Consider the following 24,628-nt stretch of genomic DNA (forward strand, 5'->3'; position numbering starts at 1 on the left):
TTGTATTTTATATATTTATAATTTTGTTGTTTTATATTTTTTAAAAACTATCTATCTATCTAAGTAAACCTTGCTCCTGTTGTTACCAGTTTAAGTATTATAGATTTACCTAAATACTCAATGTCAGCAGTATCAAAAACTCGTTATCACACAGGACCTTTTTGTTAGTTTTATTTCTTTCTTTTTTAAATCGACTGTGATACACAACTGCAAGTGGTAATTCAAGATGACTTGGGACTTCTTTACCTTTATACGCGGCATCAGTGAGTTTAGTGCCACCGCCTTGCTGATGCTCTTTGGTTGCATGGGTGAGTCGATGAACCAGGGTGACGAGAACCGGACTTTGGTGGCCAGGTAATGTCTTTTTGTGGCTCACAATTCAGGATCAATCTGGACTCTCAAATGTAAATACATTTCCCTTAGCGTTCACTACGGACTGGCTGTGATGGTTGTGATGCACGTGTTCGGCTTCGTCTCCGGAGCCCATGCAAACCCCTGCATCTCGATCTCGTGCTACTTCATGGGCTACATAGCCTCCGATATGATGATGATGTATGTGGTCTGTCAGCTGGCTGGCGGATTTGCTGGCTACTTCCTGCTGCTCCAACTGTTGCCCAAGGAAGTGCTGGATGCCAGCAAGCCGGCCGTTTGTCTGGTGGAGCCGATGGCCAGTCTGACCACCACCCAGATTGTCATGATCGAGTGCCTGCTGACCGCGGTCTTCGTGCTCGGATGGTGCGCCCTGTGGGATGTGCGAAACGGACGATTCCTGGACTCGGTCACCATTCGGATGGGTCTCCTGGTGATCGCCTGCAGTTTCGCTGGGGTAAGTTATGGAGGTATCTCCATATTGTTAAATAGGTTAAAATACATTTTGAAAATAATTTTGGAAATTTAACATTAAACCAAAAATGTATTTGCCTTAAAATCGAATATTTCCCAGTGTATTGCTTGCAAACCGGAAGCCATAATCTTTGTGTGAAGTGTGCCACACTCAATGGGTGGTTTGGAGATTAATAATCTTTCAGCATTTCTATTCCACAATCGCACATTAAAATCGCAGACCATATCTCATAACGCTGTCAATATCAGCATTAGAAGAGACAATAAATTAAAGAGAATGAAAATGTGTATAAAGGGTTTCCCGAGATAATACAATTTTTGGTGATAATGTTCGAGTACCTTTATTAATGGTCAACTTGAATTTAAGAATGTATTTTAAAAAGAGTCGAGCAGTTTGATAAATTATAGAATATCTAGGGAAATGTTTTTAAAGCAAGGGATAACCGTCATAATACCTTTACATTTCAGGGCCAGTTGACTGGCGCCTCAATGAACCCAGTCAAGACTTTAGTGCCGGCCGTCTTTCACGGCAATCCAGACTCCGTTTCAATGCAGCTTACTGGCCAGATCCTGGCCGCCATCATGGTCCCCTCTGTCTGGAACAACGCGTATACGCCCCGCTATAGGCCCCTGGAAATACCCCTTTGCACCGGCCAGAACTAGGGCTCTTAGCCCCGTGTGTATACGGCAATAAACGTAAGCTCGACATTTCTGGCTACTGTGGGGTTTATTTGATCAAGTGTACGAGCAATTAAATATTAACGATAAGTGTTCTGCGGTGGCGTAAGGGTAATCTCGCTCAGATAAGCACAGCATTTACATTAGATTATTTATATAGTCGGCAGCCGTAAGATTTATTTTAAGGTATTTATTTAAAACTAAACCGCTTTAACTCACACGAACTTAAGGCATAACTTGTCTAATAGGTAGTACATAGATCATTTCTAGGCGAGTTCCGCCTCCGAGGTTCGCTTGGTTGACATGGTGGTCTCATCGAGCTCCTCCAAGTCCTCCACCTCCCGCCGGAAGGCGTGCTTGTAGATCAACGAGGTGACCAGGGCCCCGGCCATGGGTCCCACCCAGTAGATCCAGTGGTTTTCCCACACCCCATTCCAAATCGCCGGGGCGAAGGATCGCGCTGGGTTCATGCTGGCTCCGGTCAGTTGACCCTGGAAGTGGATTAAAGTGCGAACGGAAATTAGAGTTATCTTGAGACAGTGAACAAAGATGGTTAACATTCCCAGACAAGCCCTTCAATCGCTCTTTTGGCAGCTATAAGCTACTTATTGATTGGTTTTTAACTTATCTTAAGAATATATTAAAACTGATTATGGGCCCAAGTTATCATCAAGAATGGGTAAGTGGGGTGGCTTTGTCTGATTTATTCTAAATAGAGTGATAAGTTTTTGATTACGTTTGTTGAGAAAATGGCCTACATTTCACAATGGCTATTGGTATATAAAATATAACTCTCACAGATGATACCTTAATAAAATTATTCTAAAATAAATCCAACTTACCGCTGTGAGTGAGAGGCAGGCGATGGCCAGGCCGAAGCGCACCGGCACGGAGTCCTGTTTTGTGGCATTGCGGGGATCCCAGACGCCGCAGCAAATGGCGATGAGGGCGCAGGTGATCAGGAACTCAACGGCCAGGCCCTGCCAGCAGGTCAAGGTGCTGTTGACCAATGTGAGACACACTCCGCTGGGCGTGTCCGAGGTGTAGATGGCGTTCTCCGGCAGCACAGCCTTCAGCAGGCCATATCCTATGAAGGCACCCACCATCTGGGCCACAAAGTAGGCCAGGGCCATGGGCAGCGAGATCATGTTGTAGACATAGGTGGCCAGGGTGACGGCGGGATTCAAGTGGGCTCCACACACGCAGCCGAAACACTGGATGCAGATCAGCACTACGAAGCCAAAGTTTACGGCGCTCTGGAAGTTCGAGTTGGTGAAGACGGAGTTCTGGACGCAGCCCATGCAGCCGAGGAACATCAGCATGGCGGTGGCTATCATCTCGGCAAGAACTATTGAGATATTGTCCAGCTGGCGACGCTGCAGCAGCCAGCAGGTTGAACGGCTGTAGGATAGAGGAAATTATTCAGTTAATAAAAGATTCGCACTTTCAGGTACTTTAAAAGGTAGCAAGAGTAATTGAAAAGATATATATCTTTCAACAAGTATCTTTTAAACTATAAAAATGTATTTGGTATTTCCATGGTAATTTGAATATGTATAGCTCTTAACCATTATATATTTGATTTTTTTAATATTTTTCCACTTTACATATTTTTAGATTTTTGGTTTTACAAAAATTGTATTCCACTTTGTTTTCGTTTTCCATTATAAGTATTTCACTTATCAGTTGTCAAAAAACACACTACTTTTTTTCTAATTTTTTTTTAAATAATTTATTGTTATCTTTTAATAAGAACTTGAACTCCTTTTTCAGTTCGCATTTTCCGGTTAAAAATCGTTTGATCTTTGGGGAATCACCTTGTGCTCTTAGCCATAGTTCTGTTCGTGGACACGAGCGATTAACCCAAACGGGGACGTGGTTCAGCGCGGACTGGAGTGCACCCCAAGTACTCAATGGCCGCGAATCGCATACTATATCGCCGGGCTCTTAATCGCCGGCAATCTCGTGCCGCAATCATCAGGCGTCTAATCGCCTCAGGCCGTTTATCAGCCAGCAGTCCTATATACTTGTATTTACCTAAGACTTGCCGAACATTCGGGTTCGTGTGCTCCCCTAACTCGAGTGCGTGTGACCACTTGAATGACGTTGTCCAGTCCAAGTTGGAGACAATTCGCAATTGTGACTAGACATTTAATAAGCATATTTGGGGGACTGATAAGGAACCTGCCGTAAACAATGACACCAATGTGCATAAAGCCAAATGTCGTTGTAATGGATTTAATGTAAGTGGCTTACTTAGAAATAAATTGTTTTTGCCAGGCAGTATTATCTACGGAGCCCTTGGAAAATCATTCGTGCGCAATAAATTATCTCTAGCTTTATGGAACTTTAAGGGGTTACTTATCAGCAGCGATCAATAAATATTTTCGCAATCTTAGGGATTTTCGTTCTGATATGTTTGCTTGTGTGTGCTTGATTTACAAACAAATACGAGCCCCCAAAAAATCGACTATTCGCTTACCCCAAATGTATGCTATGAAAAGGTTTTGTATTGGTGATTTTCTCAAAAATTCGTGATTTTAAGGAAGAAAATTGATAAAAGAAATTATAATAAATTGTATTTAGAATAAGTACCGACCAAGTGTTTAGGTTTGTAATGATTTTTGTAAATATTATATTATATCAGTATATTTTTGAATTAAATTTTATTAATTGTTTTATAATACGCATATTTTATTAGGATATTTAAACATATTTATTTCGTTAAAATTCGATAAGTACAGCTAGATGATATACACTAATTTATTGCACTATAACCTCCCCGATCATGCGTATCTTGGCATCGGAACTCCTCAAATCGATCTCCTCATCGCCCTTGAAAGCCATTTTATAGATCAGCGAGGTGACAGCCCCTGCCACCAAAGGACCCACCCAGTAGATCCAATGATGCGCCCAGGAGTTGTTCCACACAGCGGGACCCAAGGATCTCGTGGGATTCATGCTGGCTCCCGTAAAGAGACCCTGAAAGGAGAGATCACAGTTCGATTTCAATTCCATCATAGAATCAAATACAAATACTAACTGCTGTCAGGATGAGACAGGAGACGGTGAGGCCAAACCTCACGGGCACCGAGTCCTGGAGCCTGACGTTGCGGGGATCCCACACGGAACAGGCCACCATTACCAGGCAGCAGGTGATGAGGAACTCGATGAAGACTCCCTGAAGTACACTGATTTCCGGGGCTAGAACTGTTACGCAAACTCCCGCCGGGTTGTCCACTCCCTTGATGGAACTCTCGGGCAGAACAGCCACCAGGAGACCGTATCCGATCAAGGCTCCGGCAGCCTGGGCCAGGAAATAGGCTACGGCCTTGATCCAACCAATCGCTCCGTAAAGCCAGGCCGCCAGGGTGATGGCAGGATTCAGATGGGCCCCCGAAACTGAGCCAAAACACTGAATGGCTATGAGGATGGCCAACCCGAAGGTGAGACCACTTCGGAAGTGGGAGTTCTGGAACACTGGCGTCTCCACACAGCCCATGCAGGCCACGAAAACGAAGACGGCCGTGGCCACGAACTCCCCGAAGAAGGAGGCCAAGGCACATCTTTGGGGTCCTTCCAGGCGCCACCTGGCGGTCGGATTGGACTCCTGCGATTTTTGCTTCTGTTGCGACATGCTGACTGAACACTACTGCCGAAACAATGGGCGGCTGGCCAAGTGACCCGGCCCAACGAGCAGCCACAGCCACGGCAATCAATCAATATCAATTATAAAACCTTAATGCTAATTATCGAGCGCAGATTTCGGAGCAGCCCCCGCCCACCCATTTAGGATATATCAATTCATCAAGGCGCATTTCGGGGGCTTTGCTCAGCCGTAATTATCGGCCTGATAAGCGGCACTGCCATTTCGCCCGATTTGTGCTCAATCTTATCTCATTAAGATCTTTATCGGTGGGCGAACGGGGCGCCAAGCCTTGGACAATACTTCTTGTGCCAGCCACTGGCCGAATCCAAAACAAGGCCAATAAACCGGGCCTGAAGTAGATAGACCCCTGCCTAAGCCATAATAATTTTCAGGAATTTTCAGCGGGAAAAGGCATTTGCCTATCACAGAATGGCAAAGTGAAATTCAAACCTCGAACCATTTGTGTCAAACATAGTCCATAGTTCGTAGTCTAATACAAACTACATAACTTGCAATAGCTGAATTAATTTGGCATTTTTCCTATAGCCTCTCGTGTCAGGGGAATTAGAGGGTGGCTCTAATTCAACGTCTGCTGATAGGCCCACCTTAAGTGTGGTTTGATTGGTCGATTTGTGGCAACTTAAAAAATTTAAAAATCTTATGACCAAATTTCCCAATGACTTGTTACTTTCACAAGCATTTTTGTATGCTATTTCCAAGAAAAAAGCTTTAAACAGGGAACCCATGTGACTTAGGGTCAATCAACATAAGCGGATGGGAATCAGATATGTAGGGATTTCCTTCTCAGGTGAGCCCATACCTAATGGGCTTTAATAACCACTACCCAAAAGGGTGGCTACGCCAACTACGCATTCTAGTTTTATAATTATTTATAAATATGATCGGTACTGTCGCAATACTCCGTCTATTTTGGCGAAGCTTAAAAACACAATACAATATTATGATACATAGCAGAAGTTCAAAAGCAATTTTTTTCAGACTTTCTATAGACTCTGCAAAGTGCATACATATGTACTGCCTAGAGTGATAAATAGAATTTTAATTAAGCCCTCATCATAATTTAAACTTGATTTCTTTCTCTTCTGAAGGGGTCAGCACTCTAACGAGATATGATTTTTTTATAATTATTTATAAGTTTGATGGGTTCTGAGCTGAATACACAATATGTATTACATTAAATAGCAGAAGATTAAACGTGTTTTGTGATGTTTTCTCTGGGCCTTCCGAATGATCATCAAAAGTAAAATTGAAGCTTCATCAGTGACAAGCTCAGGATATTTACTTTTATAATAACTCATAACCCCAGATATAGGGCAGATCAAGTAGTTCCCAAGCCCCTTAAAACAATAAAAAACGTAGGTGTTGGTTTAGAATAGATTACAAATCTCGATGTCCTTTATTACTGAAGGCAACTGGTGTGTACACCAAGTGAGTGCTTGTTTCGAAGAGTGTGAATGTACATTTGATAGCTTTCGAAACGTTCGAGCACTTTGTGAGAACACCATTTAAATTAGCGTACAATGAATGCGTTATTATAAAATTCGGCGTCTTAGATTACAAGTAAATTAGTTAAGGCTTTTCCTACAGCAGTGTCTTTGGCACTTCGGCTCCTACGATAGGTTGACCTCCTCCAGCTGGCGCAGCTTCTCGTTGGAGGTGATCTCCGCCTCCACCACCTCCCGGCGGAAGACGACCTTGTAGGCCCAGGCGGTGACGGCGGAGGCGCTTAATGGAGCCAGCCAGTAGATCCAGTTCTTTGAGAAGTTGATCTGCCACAGGGCGGGGGCGAAGGACCTGGCAGGGTTCATGCTGGCACCGGTGAAGGGACCCTACAAAAAAAGGGAGAGTTTAGTTATTATACTCAGACAAGTTGGTACTATAAGGTATTTTAAGGGTACTCAAGCTAAGACTATATTATACAATGATGTAATTATAATACTTTAAAATAAAGAGTTACAAACCAAGCAATGCATCATCTTTAGAAGACAATTTCTGGTTGGGATTGGGGTTTGATAGCTATGTTTCAACTTACAGCAGCACAGGCAAGACAGGCGATGGCCAGACCGAAGCGGATGCCCACCGAGTCGTGGAACTTGGAGTTGCGCGGATCCCAGACGCCGCAACAGACGATGATCAGGATGGAGGTGATGACGAACTCAATGCCAAAGGCCTGAACAGAGGTCACGGAAGTGTGGGGCAGGGTCACGCAGAGGCCGGCTCCCGCTTTGAGGGTATCTTCGGGGAGTAGGACCATCAGCAGGCCGTACCCTATGAAGGCGCCCAGCATCTGGGCGACAAAATAGGCCAAGGCCATGGATAGGGAGATCATGTCGTAGATGTAGGCGGCCACCGTCACGGCGGGATTCAAATGAGCTCCGGACACACAGCCGAAGCACTGAATGGCGACGAGGACGGCGAAGCCAAAGTTGAGGACAATCTGCAGATGGTTGTTGGGGAAAATGTCCGTCTTCACGCAGCCCATGCAGCCCAGGAAGACCAGGATGCCGGTGCCGATGAGCTCGCCCAGGAAGGCGGAGATTTTGTCCAGCGTCGATCCCTTCATTTTGAATACCTTGCAGCAACTGAAAGTGCGGAGAAGCGGTTGAGAAATGCCTCACTGAAAAGCTAGCAACCCTCTCTGTCCTATCTCTCTGTCCTTGTCTCTTCTTTAACAAACCAGCCCAAAAACCTCATCAATCATATCGTATCTTGTGCTCGTACCATCTATCGATTCCCTAAGCTTTTCAATAGGAATTTAATCTGAGCGCCACACGCTACAAATTTAGTAATGTGAAACTTTATACTTTCTTTAAAAGACCTTTGCAACTGTTCTGCTTGCTGGGTGATTTCCAATGGATTTTCCACCCCTTGCTGATCCACCCCCTGCTGTTCGCGGTTCGTTGACATGGCATCGATTTTCCAAACTTTTTCCGATCCAGAACACGATGCTTGTAGGGGAAATGTCACAACGAGACTAAAACAACCGACGGATTGATTAACAAGGAGCACTTCGTGTTCTGTCAAGTGCCACAGTAGCTCTTGCGATTGCCTGTTCAGCTGTCAATTGAGTTCGTAGATAAATGCCCCAAAAAGTAATAAGAAACCGAAATCAAAGCAGGGCTAATAACACAATAACCAATCTTTGTCACTGATATCAGCTGAGAGCCACTCGAGCAATTGGTTCCTGAAACCGAACGTTTTAATCCGTTTATTGTGATTATAAAATCCATGTGACTTGTACTCGATTCACATACTTTCGGGAGTGTTTTTCAAGGAATTTATCTCTTTTTGCTTGCCCAAATAATTACCGAATCTCGCGGCTCATCTTGACACTGGTCACTTTTTTGTCTCAGATCTCGACAAAGTATCTCACTAAATAATTTATCTTTGGCCAACTTTCCGCACTGGCCGACTGTTTGGGAGCGAGTGAAATGCGGGACTGTCAATGTCAATCTGAGGTGTTGGAGTAGCCACAGGCAAATATTTATATCTGTGTCTATATAACATTGCGTAAATCAAAAGCCCATTTTTAGCTCCCGTGCCGCGAGAGAGCCCCACACCACCATAGATTCACCCCGAGAAGCAGACCGCAGGCGCACACAAAGATATAGAAATTAGCAGATCCTACTGTAGAGCATAAAAAAGTCAAGTGTCCAGAATTTATGAGCATCTTTCGCCGCTCGCCTCTCGCGGCGCTCAGCTTTGTCGCTATATGCCATGATCTCTGGAGCGGTGATCCCTCTCAGCGGTACCTGTTCCACCTCCGGGTGTCGGATCTTATAAAATGTGAGATATAGTATAGATATTACTTCATGAAACGCAACCGGATTTTAACACTTTGCTGTAAAAGAAATCAATCTAACCGGTTTAAGGGAAAATATATATATTATCTTATAGATTAAAATATACATATCTGCTTATGAAATGTATCATTTATAAACATCATATTCCGACCATTACCCATTCCTAGCTTGATCGGCAACCCACAACTGATTATAAATGGCCTGCCTTTTGCAAAATATCACCTTTAAACTTGAAATTAAGCTGGAATTGATCTTGAAAAACAGTATAATTATTCTCGGTGTAGGTGGGGTTGTGCGGTGCAAATGCGTGACGCTCTGGGACAATTGAATAGGGGCCCCTGCGGATTGATAACAGAGTGGCCCTATCAATTACCACGGCCGATCTCGATCCCATTCCTATCAATATCAATTGCAATTGCTGCAATTGGCGAGGCATTGCGTGAATCGGAGTACGCAATGTGGCAAACAAATCACGGCAAATCTCGGCAGGCCTGTCGATCAAATTGCACGCAATTTGCGTTATTAAGTGTCTCAATCACAATTGTAGCAACACAAAAATTAAAAATAAATATTTTAAAAGCCCTAGCGTTGCACAGGCACGCTAGGCCAGGTGATCTCTGCTACCCAAACAGACACTTTGACCCTCACTGACCTCGTTTAATATGTTTTTCTAAACGCTTTCCCTTTTCTAACACCATTTATTCGTGGAGAAAATAGCAAGTAAATACGTTTTGGCCCAGGGCCAACAGCAAATGTTTGGCCGGCTCACTGACAGTTGGTCCCAAAGAGAGCGACACGTTTTGGCCAAAAGCAATGAGACCAAAGTCAAAACAACAAACACGCGATGGAGCGAAAGGTTAAAAATAAATCATACACAGCGCGGCTAATAATTTAATTACCACCTGCGCTTTTATTATATTCATCAACCATGCCCCCAAGGATCACGTATCATCCATGGGATCTCGGCATGGGCCACGATTTCCCCCTGGCCCGGGGCCCTAATTGATCGGGATGATGGATCTCCGTGAATATAATCCATTTTCATTGCTTGTCTAAGTGGCGGAACGTGACTGGGAGGTTCTGTGGCCATATTTTGGGCCACGAGTGTTAATGGCAGCTGTTAGATAGGAAGTTCCCCCCGGCGATTAGCAGAGGTGTGCGATAAGAACTCCTCGAAACTTTTTCCACAAGCTTTGCCGGGAGGATTTCTACCTGTAGAATAGGCAGAGCTTTGATCAGCTAGCTTTCCACAGAGCTTCTGGCAGAGCTTCCTTATCACCAACCAGTTATTAAATGTTAATTATGGCTAACTCTGGGGCTGTAAACCTTTAGCCAGAAGCTCGTCGTAAAAAACTTGTTAACCTGAAGAACCGTTAATCAATCGCGGCTGATAAGCCCCGCCCGGTATTTCTGATAGTTGGGGCTGCTTAAGAAGTGATTTTTAGCTCCGGGCCCTAAAACCCGTGGCCATAAACCCGTAAACCACTGTTGGAGAACTGATAACGCGCTGAGTGATGGTGTACTCGGGACTGGCTGTCTGTCTGTTTGGCTGCCGGCGCAATATCACAGGCTTAATTTGGCCATAATTGGGCCAACTCAAATCGGATTTACCCGTCAGACTCTTGACATCGCCCCGCATTTATGGGTATTCCGCAGGGCGATAATGATCGCCGACGACTTATTGGGGAGAAACTACAGAGTATATTAGTTTTTAATGGCACGCCGATTGCCAGCTGGCCGGTAATTGAAGCTCGTTATAGTTCCCCCTGATCTGGCTTCTTGATTCACAGCAGCCTCTTCCTAGACCGCGTCTTACCCTTATCTTTCCGGCTTATCGGGGCAATGGAAACGGCTGACGTTCAGGTTGCGCAACAGGTTGATGGCATCGCTACCTCGTAGTACAATGTGCACGAGCTTCTGGCCCAGTTATTTATGGTTGTAAATACGAGGGGCAATTAAGAGCGGGCTAAGAAAGGAGAGGAGGAGCCCAGGGCCCAAGTTCACAGCCCGAAAAGTCAGGTGTTCAGACAGCTGAAGGTTTCTGATTTGGGAGCTCTGCTTATCAGGTGTCCACGAGGTTGGACCACTTGAGACTTGATTGCTCACATTATTTGTGGAAAGCTTTGTAATTATTAGACCAGAGCAGACAATTTGTTAATTACCCGCTGGCAAATAACTCCTATTAAGAGCACTGATAAACAGCGACATTGACCTAGGCTAAGAATTTCTTCGGAGCCACAAAGAAGGCTTGTCAGTCGTAAATTTATGGCTCAGTGCGGCTTTCTAATCAAGAAGTTCGACCCACGGCAGCCCCTGCTATTAATACCCGCCTCTATATATACCTATAGGGAGTGAATGACACCTCCCTGCACACTCAAACTTAGCCGCAATTGAGCTTGGGCCTAGCATTATGCAACGGCCGAGTCTTGAATTGGCACCAAACTCTGCTCAATGACGGCCGGAGCCCAAATGATAACCCTAAGGTCCCGCCGGCAGAGCACCTTATCAAGTGCTAAGACAACTAACCTAATCACATTTCCGAGTGGCTACGGTTTGCCAAGCACAAATATGATGTCGTGGGATTGAGTGACATCAACCAACTGTGAAAAATCACAGGGTTATGCATTCGCAGCATGAAACTGGATTGGATTGTGGGAAATTAGCATGTAGGAAGCACCATGCTGGACACTTGACCGGCCCAATTTGAGCCTGGGGATTGTTCCCTGTCTAGCCGGTTTCTTGATCATATGATGACGATACAATTGGGCCAGATCCAATCCGCCTAATAGAGCCACTAACTTATCGACGGGCACGCGATTTGCCACTTGATTGATTTATCAAATTTGATTAGCACGAATTATCGGGGAACCCGTGAGATCCGACCAAAAGTTCGTAATCGAAGGCATGTGCCAACTTATATAAAGCCGGAATTTCGGTAGTCGTTCATTAGGGCACTCTATCGACGGGGTGTTCGAATTAAACATTATTTAATGTTAAAAAATACATTCCCCTATAGACATTTAGATGTAAGTGAGTGATGGAGCTTAAAAAAGATTGATTATCATTCCTTAAATTCCGAACCCTAAGTCAGAGCTGAAGCATTCCCCAAACACTTAGGCTTTTGTTTATATTTTATTTCCAGAACCCAAGAGTGGTCTGCGGTTGATACTAAGCTAACAACACTATCAGATGCCTCGACCTTCAAGGCAGCCGAAAAATGTTCAATGGTGTTGTTGGCTTCTTTGGTGGGAGTGTGATTCCAAGTTGACGAAGTGCGCAGATAAAACTTCAGCCGAGAACCGCTCTACACACAATCACACACCAAATGCTCGTTGGTACGAAGTATTTATAAAAATATTTTCGAGTGCCCACATACCACATGCTGAACGTGCACTTTAAGTATCATAAAATGATCAATTTAGCGTGGGCACTATGCAAAATCGCCTGATCCAAGGCCCAGAAAGGCCGCTTGTTTACTTATCAGGCCGTTTCTTACTTTATAGAATCGAGTGACCCCGCCAATCGTGTTGCCATACTTATTTTCAATGATAATTTTGATAAGGCCGCCACACCAGCCGACGTCTAATTAGTATACAAGAACAACAAGCCCGAGCAAACACATATACTTCTGCTATATATACTTAGCTAAAAGCTAAAGTAGAACAGCCAATGTATGCGCACATAGAGTGGAAACGTTTTCCAAAAGCCGAAAGCATGGCACAGTTCTTTAAAAATAAACATTCTCCGGTAGAGTCGCCCGCTGAACCCAAGGCAGGTGTTAAATGAATGTCAAACGGGAGGAGAAGAGTATGTTCTCTAGCTGAATTACAATTCGGCCTTATCTAATTACCCGGTGGGACAGTCGGACAGTCGGACAGCCGGACAGTTGCGCAATCGTGGGATCACTGGCAATTACTGCAGGCTCGCCCCCATCAGGTGCAAATGCTAAATAATGCACATAATTATAAGTCAATAATGCGGTAGTCGGTAGACAACAATATTAATAATGTGCAGGCCGAGGGCCTGGGTGTTTTCGATTGTTCTTCGCTTGTTTGATCAGCGATCACTATTCCAGGCACCCAGTGGCGCTGTGCGAGTGGGGACATTACGTTTTATGGCCATACAGCCGACCGGGCGATAAGTTCCCCGCAGGCCGAAATGGAAAGTTGGCCCAGACGAAGTTAAATATTTGAATAAAATTAACTTTTACACGCGTGCCGGGGCAGAACTCGCAGCCGAAAACACTCACACTCTGGAGATATGGAAATATTCCGTCAACAAGTCACCTTAAATGTATCACTCGCTTTTTTCCACCCAGGAAGCGTTCGAAATATTCAAAAATGCGGGCCCGCCAATTTGGAAACGCGTTATGCAAAAGGCATTTGCCCCCAGTCAACGCACTGCAAGCCTTTTTATATCGAAATCTGCCTCTGCTCACTTGCGATTCGATGGAGTTTCAAGACAAGTTTGCTAACTAATTAACGCACACCCGGAGATCACGGAGAGCCAAACTAACCTGCGTTCCGGTCGATCGTTTGTTTGCTATTGAGTGTGGAAAAGGCCTCCAGCTAAATACGCGCGATCGACTGCGGCGGGGCTGCGCAGCCGGCGACGCCGTTGGTCACCACGGCGTATTATTGTTGCTGCTGTCAAGGCAGCGCAGTCGCTGCCAACAAGAAGCCGGGCAAGCAGTGCCAAGCAGTGCGCCGCAGTCGGCAGCGAAAGTTCAGCTCTTATCGCTCCAGCGAAAAATACGCCAGCTGCTCCGTCGACGCCTCGTTCTTGCGCCAGTGATGCGGGCTTTTGATAGCGATAGCGAGCAACTTAATTCACGCACAAATAAGCTTTATACTAGGCAGCAGGTACAACGCTCTTCGGGCAAGCAGTGCAAAGCAGTGCCAGGTGTGGGTGGCTAAGCTGTTCGGAATCTGTGCTTCGTACAGATAGTATAGGCAACGAAAATAATTTCAAAATTGTTTAAACATTATTAAAGAACGCTTCACAACAGAAAATGCATAAATCATATTATAAACAATTTGTAACCACAGAAACTGTGGTTCAAAACAAGTTAGTCATCGGAGCAGAGCAATTATTCATTCATTACATAGTTTCAGTCATCAAATTCAAACTAAATTCGCTATGAATATTATTTCGATTGTGAAGTTAATTATACCTATTTTAGTTATTAAGGTCTATAAAAAGTTTTATGTGCTTCAGATCGAGTTTAAAGAGCTAAAACATTTTCTAATTCAAATTTGGTCCAAGGATGGATTAATCTACTAAAAACCATGAATTAGAATAATTATTTATTTATTAAAAAGTTGTAGTCATCAAATTTTATTTTAATTTATTTATATAGGTTTATGAAATTAAATCTATAAATGACTGATAGAAACCAAATTAGCTAAAACATTAAGATTTATTTTAATTATTGATTAATGGATTCAAGTATTTGCAAAAACTTGATGACAGAGGTATGTAATTAAATAAGTGGATACTTATAGAAGCTTTATTTCGTGAATATGATTCACACAAATGTTAAACTTGATGCTCTGGTATATTAACAAAAAGTCTAGTCCAAATGAAAATAAAATTGTATAGAAAATAGTCCTAAACCTATTAAGTATCTCTCCTGATAATAAACATTTGTCATCCAAATAATATTTAGTACAAGAGCCATATATAAGGAAACAATAGTCGCACTGGCTCACATAAGCAATTACACATCCCCTTAATTTCCATGGGAATCTTGGATACTGTACAATTAAAACAAACAAATTGACAGTCATACTTATTTGCAAAATATTTTAAGCAATTATCATAATACTTAGGATGCCTCGACTAAAGTTTAACGGTCAACAAGTGATGACAAAATTCACACCAAGCTAGTGCTAATCAATCTGACAATAGGTATAAAAACACTTAAGTGGATCTTGAGTGGCGCTTCGTTTCTGATAAAGAGATTAATGCTCATAATTAAGAGGCCGCCATAAATAAATAGGGCATTATCAACTTGATTACACCTATAAAACCCCGCAATTTGAAGTGGCGCGCCCTTTTTCGATAAGACAAATCAAGAGAGGGTTAGAAAGATAGGGATTAATAGACCCATAATTGCTTACATGTGTTTTATACTGTTTACACTTACCTTCAAGGCTGCGGTGATTGGAGAACTTACCCGAAAGATTCCTAGCTGACTTTCATGGCACTCACTTGAGATAGCACTTATCACTCGCGGCTGGCACGTCACTTATCGATATCGGAAGGCCTTTGTGGCCATTTGGATTTCCATGACGGATTTCCTTGTGGCCTTGACACTCGTTTCGACACCGAATGCTTAGCCTTATGACGCGCACCTTAAGCGATATGCACCCAATGATTTGCATAGACCATTTCGGCGGAACATTTGAAGTTCGATAATAAATTATACGCGGCAACTATGTGTGCCAGCGATCGAGGTAGAAGCAATTTAACTCGCTAGATTAATAAATAAACTCAATGAAACCGAGTCGAATCAAAGAGGTGAGTAGAGGTGGATGGATGGGCAGCGATGCTTATCGATCAGCCACCGCGAGACTCCCGCGCATGTGACACGCTCTTCGATCCACTTTGGCTGATACTATATTATACTGTTACTATTACTATTACTTTTATGAGGGATATAATATATGCGGTTTCTGGTCTAAGCCAGACTCCCATGATTTATGGACACATCATGCTGTCTAGCGCAGCTCGTTAGCCCAAACTGGTTGGACGGCCTGCGAAATGCAAAATAAATAAACAAACGACGGCATTTGTTGTTTCTTGTATTCGCAGTTCAGTTCTTGATTCGCGGGGCCAAAAATAAATTTCGGTTTTGTGTGTTTTCTGGTTTTTCGTCGGCGGCGGGGCCAAAAACACTCGTGCGCACGTGACGTATACGCAACGTGGCACCGAAAGTGTGTCAAAAATTTGTATACGAAATCAAATGTTGTAAGAAATGGCAAATTATTTCGCACCTTTTGGGCTTTTGTTTGGGCATCGAGGGCTCCTGGTTGCCCATCTTTATTTGCTGACCGATAGCCACAGACTGCTCTTGTTGCACTGGCATTTCTCCGCACTTTTACTCCTATTGTTGGGGTGGTTTTTATTCAATTCCTTTTTTTGCGTTTTTTTTGTGCAGCACTTGACGGAGGCGGCAGCTAATTTAATTTCCCGTTTGCAATGGTAATTTTCCTGAATCGGATTCCGTGCACAACTTCACTGCGTGTCGCGAATTCGGACTCTTGACTCGCGGACGGTGTATCTGTATCTGCGGAACGGGTATTTGTATCTGTACCTGCAGGCGGTGCGACGCATGTGAGTTTCGCTTTCGAGCGCCGATCGACTGGCTCCGACTGAAATTGACTGACTGAGAGTAAACGCTGTCGCTGCTTAGCAAAAACCACCAAGCGCCCATCAACATCCAAACCAAAGTAAAAAACAAAGTCAAAATCAAATATCGCAAAAAAGGCAGGCCATAAAGCGAGGCAGCAAAAACCGTAAGTGCCATTAGACACGATACCCAATCACCAGGTGGGCACAAGGTATGCCTATGCGATGCGCGTCAATCTAGATAGTGCCGAGGGTCTGATCAACAGCTCGAACTTCCTCCGCCCGAACCTCCCGAGTGGAATATTCCCTAACTCAAGCGACAAAGATAAAGCAAAAGCACGGAGTGATTACACTTTAGATACTTGTACAAGCGAAGCTAATAGATCACTGCAAAATGGGAAAAGTGTAAAATGTAATTATTATCTCAAAAGAATAGTTTCAAAAAGTAAGGTTCCCTGAAAGAATTTCTTCTTTTTCCAATGTCATTCTGGTTTAAAATTTTTCTACACAAATCCCCAAAAAAAGAAGCGGTTTCCAGTTTTTTTTAGTCATGAAAGTTCGACTGAGTAAGCCAAGGGCTTAGATACCATACGTTGCCAAGGGATCGCTGGGGGCAAAAGCCCTTGTCAGAATACTTTAGCCATCCATCAAAAAAGGTGTCTGCGTGGTATCCGGTTAGTCGAGTTCTAAAATTTTCCACTAGCTCTCGCGTTTTTTTCGACTTTTGTTTTGATTCTACATGTTTGCGCTGAACTATTGCTTCGAGGGTCACTCTCCGAATGATCAATTGTTGCGATCTTTATGGGTTTTTTGGGTACTTCTAATAATAGGTCACTTAACTGAGTTTGTTTCGCCGAATAATTACTGGCCCGTGTTCCGCGCAGTGTACGCTAGTTTGGTTTTTATCTGTACCTATAGATTTATAAAACAAAACCCTGTGTATCCACAGTATTAATTCCGCATTGACGCAAAGATCGGTTTTCTATTTGATTAGTTTTATTCGCGTGCGATATGTTGTGGTTGTTTTAGGGCTCTGCAATGGGGGCTCTGTTTTTATCCACTATATTGGAGGCCCGCTTTGATATCGCCTCGCTTATCGTCAACCAATTTATTGGGGGAGTATTGCTCGGGTAATAAAGGCAGTTGATAGAGGTATGTACTGCGAATAGACTACCAGAAATGAGCTTCCTACATTTATGAATTCATAAATGTCTTTTCATGGGAGTATTGAAATTGGAATACTTACAAAGGGTGGTTTCCCGCCCACAATTTTTTAGTGGTTTACATTGCATACTTTTAGGGTTCCTTTTCGTAAAATTGTATACTTTTAGGCCTTTCTGGTAAGATCTCAAGGGAATTTATTTTAAATAATTTACAAATGTCCATAAAATATTCAGAAATTATATTTTTAAAATTAACGGCTTAGTTATTGGCAGTTTTTAAACATCTCTTTTCGATGGTACCAAAAACAATCGCAGCTTGGAATGTATCTTTTTGTCGCCAGCCAAAGCTTTTGGAGATTTCGTTTGAGTTTTTCAACCACCGGGTTGTTGTACTTGCTATAACTTTTTGTATTATACCCTTGCAGAGGGTATAATGATATCATCTCCGATTTAATAACAAAACAATTGTTTTCGGTATACGCAAACGGTAGTAATTTAAAAAGGAATATTATCTTAGCTTTTCTCTAAATATTTTTTACAGTCCTTCCATGGGAACGACCTGCAAAGGGTAAGGAAACTTTAACTTGCCGAAGTTAACATTCTCGTTATTAGTTTGATATGCAAATATACCGTTGGATAAGTTTTATAAATTAAATTTGTTTGTTTCACAGCAGTAGTTATTAAGATAACACAGATACATTATTCTTAGAAGTTTATTAAAATACAGTAAGGCTTGGGAAGACATTATCAACCAGGTTCTAAAAATTGTTTACCACCATTTTGTAATAATTTATGGTAGAAATTAAAAAAATTGAATTTTTAGTTATATTAATATCAACTACAATATCAAAGACATATAACCCTTTCCATTTTTTTTACAGTATTTGCCTATATTAAAAATCCTTTGATTTGTTAAACCCAAACTATTCGATGCTAACATGAACGGCAAATAGGCATTACCTTACGAGATTGGATGACAAATCCAAGCAAGTATCGACTTATAAATTTTCAGGAAATTAAATATTAGTAATCCCCACTCCCTTCCTATCAACTCCCAGCAGCGCCGCGTGGACATCTCTCGACGTATATAGTGGCGAGATCAAAAATACCCGCATGTCGGCGATTAACAGGAATTAACATGTATCGCTAAAGTCGGCCAAATATTGACACTCGTCCGAGCCGAGTGACGGAGATCGGATATATCCGGTCCAGCGATGGGGAGGAGGCGGAGGCGCTGGGGGCCCTGGAAGTGGTTAATGTGAGTACGTATACGTATAATCGATTTCACACTACTTTTTAATCACTACAAAACATTTATTGTTTGCCCGCAGCGAGAAAAGTCAAACAAAAAGCGGCGACGAGTCGGAATGGGTCGAACGCTGAACAAATTGACTCGGCCACATAATTAGGCACTTGGCCATGTCCACAGCTGGCACGATATACACGTCTACCTTGTGCATGTGTAACTATATCCCATTGGATCCCATGCAGTCAAAAGTATCTCACGCAGTGGGACAAAAGGTTTTTATTGTGCGTACCCGTTGACAGCCTCAATCGACGGGGTTTGGCCCGAGTCGGACGAGTACGAACCTCTCCGGTCGCATCGTTTGTTATATTTGTTATTTATTTTGCGGTTATAATACTTATGCACTGGGGCTGGACGGAAAAATATTGGCATCCATTCAGCGGGACAAGACTCCACGGCGTTTTACAGTTTCTCGGGCCGCGACGAGATGATAAATTAGCTTTGTACGTAAATTCAAAATGGAAAATCAGTATGTGAAAATATCCCCGGCTCGAGAGTCGAGTAATTGTGTAAATATCTTGTCGCTGCATGACAATACCAGACATCCCCATCCCCATCTCATCCCATCCCGCCTTTCTTTGGCGGACAATGAATACCACATTATTATTTTGTAGTTTGTCAACCGCTCAAAACCGAGCCCAACCCCGAAAAAGGCGTTTGCGAGATGGAAGATGAGAGCAGTGCGATAATTCAATGTCGTGTGGATGCAGATACAATATCTTTTTATACACACGATGACCGCGCAGGCCAAGGGAATTGTAATTACGAGGCTGTCGGATTTGTATCTTCATTTGTATCTGCATTCTATATGTGTATCTGTACCGCCAACAAAGGCATCAGCATAACAATGCACCCATTTCTGTAAGCTCCGGATCTGGCCGTCTCCCTCACCTCGGCCGAGCCGTTCTGTTTCGCTTAATAAGCGCCTAAATAGTGTCAATGATTAATTGCTTTTGTGATTAGATGGAAATTTAATAGATTTTTTATTGTGCGCCCGGCGAAATTGAAATTCTATCAAGGTACTGGGGCAATGTTGCTGGAGGCACGTCTGCTCGTTTTTGTCTCCCAGCAGCAGCAGCATCATTATTACCCTCGACACAGCTTCAGTTCAGTTATTTGTCAGCTGGGGAAAAGAGCCGCATCATTGTTACCAATTTCGAATTCAAATTGAAATTCACACGCGTCACGCTGCCAGAAAGTGCCCGAAACGCTTGATCTTCCTCCCAGCTCAACTTGTTAGCTTATTGGGTGCACCAGCCCGAGCCCAACCTCCTGAATTCCTCTTATATTAAATGTAATGCCACCGCAAAAATCCCCAAAGCCGACCGGGCGACCACAGGCAAACGGAAATAGATACGCAGAAGTCCTGCGACTTCGACTCCGTCTTGCAATCTGCTCAAATCCCACACAAAGTCGCAAAGAAAATACACATTGAAAGGGGAAATTCAAGTGGAAATTACTCAATTACAACTACGAGGGGAGCTCGTCTAAAGTCCTGATAATGATAGTCGTCGTCGTCGTTGTCGTCGTCGCCGTTGTCCAAGAACCTTGGGGGAAACCCTACAAATCGCCGGCGATATGTATGCGATGTATGCGATAATTACACTCCATAAAAGCGGGGGAGACAATGCAACGACAATTATGTAACCCGATAAGCGACGGACAATGTGGAAAACTCAGGCAGAACTTGTGAAATTAATAACTCACCTTCGCCGCACTGCGTCTCCCCCATTCTTTGGCCAAACATATTTATTACAAATAAAGAGACAAACACAAAAGGCAAACAAATAAACGGCTAAGAGACTTGGCCCGAAACATTCGAGGACGGTACAACAAAGCGTTTGGGGCATTTAATAGGCTTAACTAAGGCGGGTTTTTTTTGGGAAGGCAGGGGAAATGCTCGTCTGAAGTGTTGACATGCTGTTGTGCTGCGATTTACACATGAATTTGAGCAGAAAACGAAATACTGTGGGCTTGTCTTGGCCCTAAAGATACCATTATTGCATCTCCTTCGATTGCTTTGATCAGTTCCTGGACACGTAATTGATTTTTAAGCCGGTTAGGATAGTGCTCCATAGCCATGTGGATTGATTAACACATCGGGCACCGCTTCTCCAACTTAGTGATGAAGAAATACCCTTGTTGATATAATTTGTTTTATTGAATTGATTTATTTGGCCAAGGGTCACGTAGATATTTTGGTAACTTGTAATTGAAGTCAATCCGTCTTCTATTAACACATTCATTTTGAATTGTAAAGTATTATAATGAGGCGTGCAAATATTTGTCAAAAGAATTTACATGGATACAGTGGACTTAATGTTTAAGATGGGCCTCACAATATCCACATACTATTTTAATTGGAAAATTTAAAATATAAGGATGGTAATGCAACTAAACAAAGTATATCCTTTCTGTTAAAAATAGTAGTAAGCGTAATATAAGTAGTAGTATTAATAGTAGTAAAAGTACTAGTAGTAATAGTACTCAATGTACTAGTGGTAGTAATAGTAGTAATAATTAGTACTAGTAGTAGTAATAGTAGTAATAATAAGTACTAGTAGTAATAATTGTAGTAGTAGTAAGTACTAATAGGATTAGTAGTATTATTTGTAGTAATGGGAGTAATATGAGTATTTTTAGTAATCGTAGTAATTTTTATTTTATTTTACTCCTATATTGGGCAATTGATCAAACACTTTTTTCTGTCCCTCCCTTTAGAGATACACAATTGTAGGTTATCTTTGAAATATAATTGCGTTCGGACATTGTTTTATTCGTTTTCTGAGTGTGCTTATAGCTTCGTGCAACTAAAATAAGATACATCCACGGAATTTATTTGCTTATCTGACGGATACAAGCAAGCTTCCGATTGGCTCAGCATTTTTATTAGATGCTGGGGAGCTGAATAACAAATGGCTACCTCAGTGCTAGATGCAAATGTATCTGACTTATAGTACTTGCGCATTAATTTCACCGCCCTCCACCACCCACAATGTATCTGTATCCGCGGCTCTCCGCCCGTTTCGTTTCGATTCCGACATTTCCATTTCCACTTCGAATTTCAATTCCAATCCCAATCCCAATTCAAATTGTGTGCGCACGCTCTCGCCGGCTGTCGGGGTGTGTGTGTTTCGTATCTGTGTGAGTGCCCCTATAGCCCACTCACTCGCACGCACAGAGAGCACTGGCATCCGCCGGCCTGCTCGCTCTTCGATTATTTTATCTGTCCGCAGGCAGCCAATCGGATGGCAGTTTCATCACCTGGCCAGGTGAGCTATCCGTATCCGAAATAAAAAAGCGCTTATAACCACACCTCAATCGAGCAGCGAGGGGCGCTCTGGCAGTTGATTAGATGGGCACCTACGTATCTAAGAAACACGAAAATGTGCAGACTGTGAAGGGAACTTCGCACTTGGCTCGTTTTATGGCCGCAACACCTGATGTGTGTTCACCACTGGCCAGCCAGCCAGCCGACCACTCCAGACCACATAAATTCGTTTTACGCTCTTTTAATTGAGTTAGCTAATTAAATGTTTCGCCTGCCCAGCCCCCTCCCACTCCGCCCAGACCCCACCCTTGGCAGTACCTCCCCTCGGAGTCGCACTGTGGGAACTGCCACAGCTTTGGCGGGCATAAAAATGTGCGCCGTAATTGTCGGCTGAATTTAATTGTGATTGGACACCGCTCAAAAGCCGGGCTGTGTTTCACGCCCTCAAAACGGAACCGTCGAGGACCAGTGTGACCAACAGTGTATTTAAAAAAGGAACCTTCCGGGAAAAGTGTGACCAACCTTGTATTTGAGTTCAGTAAGTATAGAATAATAAGAATAAGGAAAAGGGGAAAAGTGTGACCAATCTTGTATTTAAGTTCAGTAAGTATAGAATAATAAGAATAAGGATTTCCTTCTTCAAATTAACGTTAAATTAAAGAGGCACCCAAATAACGTTATTTATGAATCTCGGAATAATTTAAAAAGTTTAAGTCAATGTAAGTAATTTAATAACATTATTGTTGACATACTTTTTTAACAAAGTTTTGTTATCTTTCATTTAGTTCCTAAAGGTTTTAATTACAATAGAGATTTTCTTTACACTTAAATGATTTCTGTAACTCGAACAATTTATAGGTTGACATTAGTTAAAGTTATGTTTTTTCGACTTTGCTGCATACTTAAGTTTTTTTTAATATTTAATTTTGATTACTTTGCTTTTCACAAGAGACCACACTTAAAAAACTTATTACGCCTCCCCGGAATCACTGCAAATTGTGAGCTGAATTGTGCAATCGTATTTTCCCAGGCCCCAGTAATTGTTGTGCACACACCCACACCCCCTTACCCCTTTTTTCGGTGCGCGATGATTTCACGCAGTGCTAATTAATTGCCCAACAATCGAAGCGTTTGGAATGCAGCCCAAAAGAGTCTAAAGCGTCTAAAGAGCGTGGGAACTGGCCGAAAGTGAATGGAAAGGCGGCTCGAATCGGGCAGAGGAAGTGGAAATGGAAGTTGTCGCCTCAGTTTGGACAAGCCGAAAGAGTTTTCACACCTGTTTGCGGGCCAATTGATTTCACCTTTTCCTATCGACTCGAATAGACTAGGAAACGCAGAGAGCTGAGAACCAAGATCGAGATCCGAGCGGAGGCAGCGAATTCAATTAGTAATAAACAAGACCTTGATATACGAGTATGCTTGGATTTGGATGCTATTTCGCTTGGGGCGGTAGCGTTCGAGGTGGTAAGTCGCGATTTGCAATCCACACACATGTGTGTGACTATAAAATTTATTAAAGCCCGGGGGCTGGACAGCAAATCGGTTGCGTGGGCACTTAACGCGCCCCGCATTTGGGTTTTTGCACTTTTGCAGTTGCGGTTGCAATTCAGTCGGAGCCTAATAAAGCAATTCAGGGAAATCATTTGGGAGGCCATTTGAAGTGCGCCTATTAAATGCGGCAAGAAATCACAGCCGGGGCGCAACAAGCTGTAAACTTGTTGCAGATCAAAAAAATGCTGCAGAGATTCGCACACTGGAGCAGGGTGGCGGTACTTTGGAGGTCGCAATATTAGCAACTGTTTGTAAAATTAACTTTATAGGTAAGTGGGGTAGAGATGAGAACCTTTCTTATTTATACAAATTTTTGGTAAAAATTATAAAGCCATTAAACCACTATAGTCGCATAAAAGAAACTTTAATTTTAGCTCTTTATAAATGGTTTTCTTTTTATTGTTTAGGAACATTTCAGTGTTCTGGAAACTTTTTTGAAATCTAAGACCTACATATACGTAACTCTTTCATCTGGTTAAGTGAAGTTATAAAATATACAAGTTTATAATATTTCAGAAAACTATTTTTTAAACATTACTTAAAAAAATATACATCTAATAAAACAATGTCAATATAATTATTACCTAGGGCCTATTTTTCTGACCACCTCTGTGTATAAATACTAAAAGGCAGCGGCAATGGCAAAGGGCGAGGCACCAACGCAGCGTAAAGAGATCAAAATGAACTCATTTGGAGGGCCGGAGAGGTGGAATCGGTGGGCAGAGGCCCGAAGACCCGGTCCCTGGAGCTGGCAGCCCCCTTCTCTGCGATCCTCGCTCCTCGATCCTGGCAGCAGTCTGCCGACTCCGAGTGCCCTGTGAGTCTGTGTAAATCATTGGGGGGCGTATAACGCAGCTCTTTGCTCTTCATTTGTTGTATTTTATGCGTACATGTTCGCAGAAAAGTCGTAAAATTATTAAAAATCGTTTAAGTATTTCGGCATCTTTCATCGCTGCCACAGCGGAAGCAAATGCCGAATCTTCCCCCTCC

At 42.9% G+C, this 24,628-nt stretch overlaps 4 protein-coding genes and 1 long non-coding RNA gene across 8 annotated transcripts; 2 read left to right on the top strand and 3 right to left on the bottom strand.

Annotated features, from left to right (window-relative positions):
• Nucleotides 1–90: 90 nt before the first annotated feature.
• Nucleotides 91–1,605, top strand: LOC108022761 (aquaporin-2). Its single transcript, XM_017091866.3, has 3 exons — nt 91–354; nt 424–826; nt 1,312–1,605. Exons 1-3 carry the CDS (start codon nt 227–229, stop codon nt 1,504–1,506), a joined length of 726 nt encoding a protein of 241 aa, XP_016947355.1. The 5' UTR covers nt 91–226; the 3' UTR covers nt 1,507–1,605.
• LOC108022758 (aquaporin) lies at nt 1,552–16,349 on the bottom strand. 2 transcript variants are annotated; one of them, XM_017091859.3, is made up of 3 exons: nt 15,993–16,349; nt 2,364–2,922; nt 1,552–2,012 (listed from the first exon to the last, which is right to left on the bottom strand). In XM_017091859.3, exons 1-3 carry the CDS (start codon nt 16,082–16,084, stop codon nt 1,788–1,790), a joined length of 876 nt encoding a protein of 291 aa, XP_016947348.1. In that variant the 5' UTR covers nt 16,085–16,349; the 3' UTR covers nt 1,552–1,787. The 2 variants fall into 2 exon arrangements, with proteins under 2 accessions (XP_016947348.1, XP_016947350.1); XM_017091861.3 differs by lacking the exon at nt 15,993–16,349 and adding an exon at nt 3,339–3,442.
• Nucleotides 4,215–5,217, bottom strand: LOC108022759 (aquaporin AQPcic). The gene is made up of 2 exons (XM_017091862.3): nt 4,565–5,217; nt 4,215–4,503 (listed from the first exon to the last, which is right to left on the bottom strand). Exons 1-2 carry the CDS (start codon nt 5,156–5,158, stop codon nt 4,285–4,287), a joined length of 813 nt encoding a protein of 270 aa, XP_016947351.1. The 5' UTR covers nt 5,159–5,217; the 3' UTR covers nt 4,215–4,284.
• LOC108022760 (aquaporin AQPcic) lies at nt 6,554–13,586 on the bottom strand. Of its 3 annotated transcripts, none has more exons than XM_017091865.3 (3): nt 13,511–13,586; nt 7,224–7,773; nt 6,554–7,020 (listed from the first exon to the last, which is right to left on the bottom strand). In XM_017091865.3, the coding sequence occupies exons 2-3, from the start codon at nt 7,752–7,754 to the stop codon at nt 6,802–6,804; spliced, it is 750 nt and encodes a 249-aa protein (XP_016947354.1). In that variant the 5' UTR covers nt 7,755–7,773; nt 13,511–13,586; the 3' UTR covers nt 6,554–6,801. The 3 variants fall into 3 exon arrangements, with proteins under 3 accessions (XP_016947354.1, XP_050744209.1, XP_016947353.1); XM_050888252.1 differs by lacking the exon at nt 13,511–13,586 and adding an exon at nt 13,433–13,453; XM_017091864.3 differs by lacking the exon at nt 13,511–13,586 and adding an exon at nt 8,500–8,644.
• Nucleotides 16,350–18,510: 2,161 nt separating the features above from the next.
• Nucleotides 18,511–23,507, top strand: LOC127011046 (uncharacterized). The gene is made up of 4 exons (XR_007764072.1): nt 18,511–18,772; nt 18,842–19,259; nt 22,367–22,625; nt 23,118–23,507. It is a non-coding gene; the product is annotated as an uncharacterized LOC127011046 (long non-coding RNA).
• Nucleotides 23,508–24,628: the final 1,121 nt, after the last annotated feature.

The sequence above is a fragment of the Drosophila biarmipes genome, chromosome 2R (assembly GCF_025231255.1).
Source record: "Drosophila biarmipes strain raj3 chromosome 2R, RU_DBia_V1.1, whole genome shotgun sequence".
Classification (NCBI taxonomy): Eukaryota; Metazoa; Arthropoda; class Insecta; order Diptera; family Drosophilidae; genus Drosophila; species Drosophila biarmipes.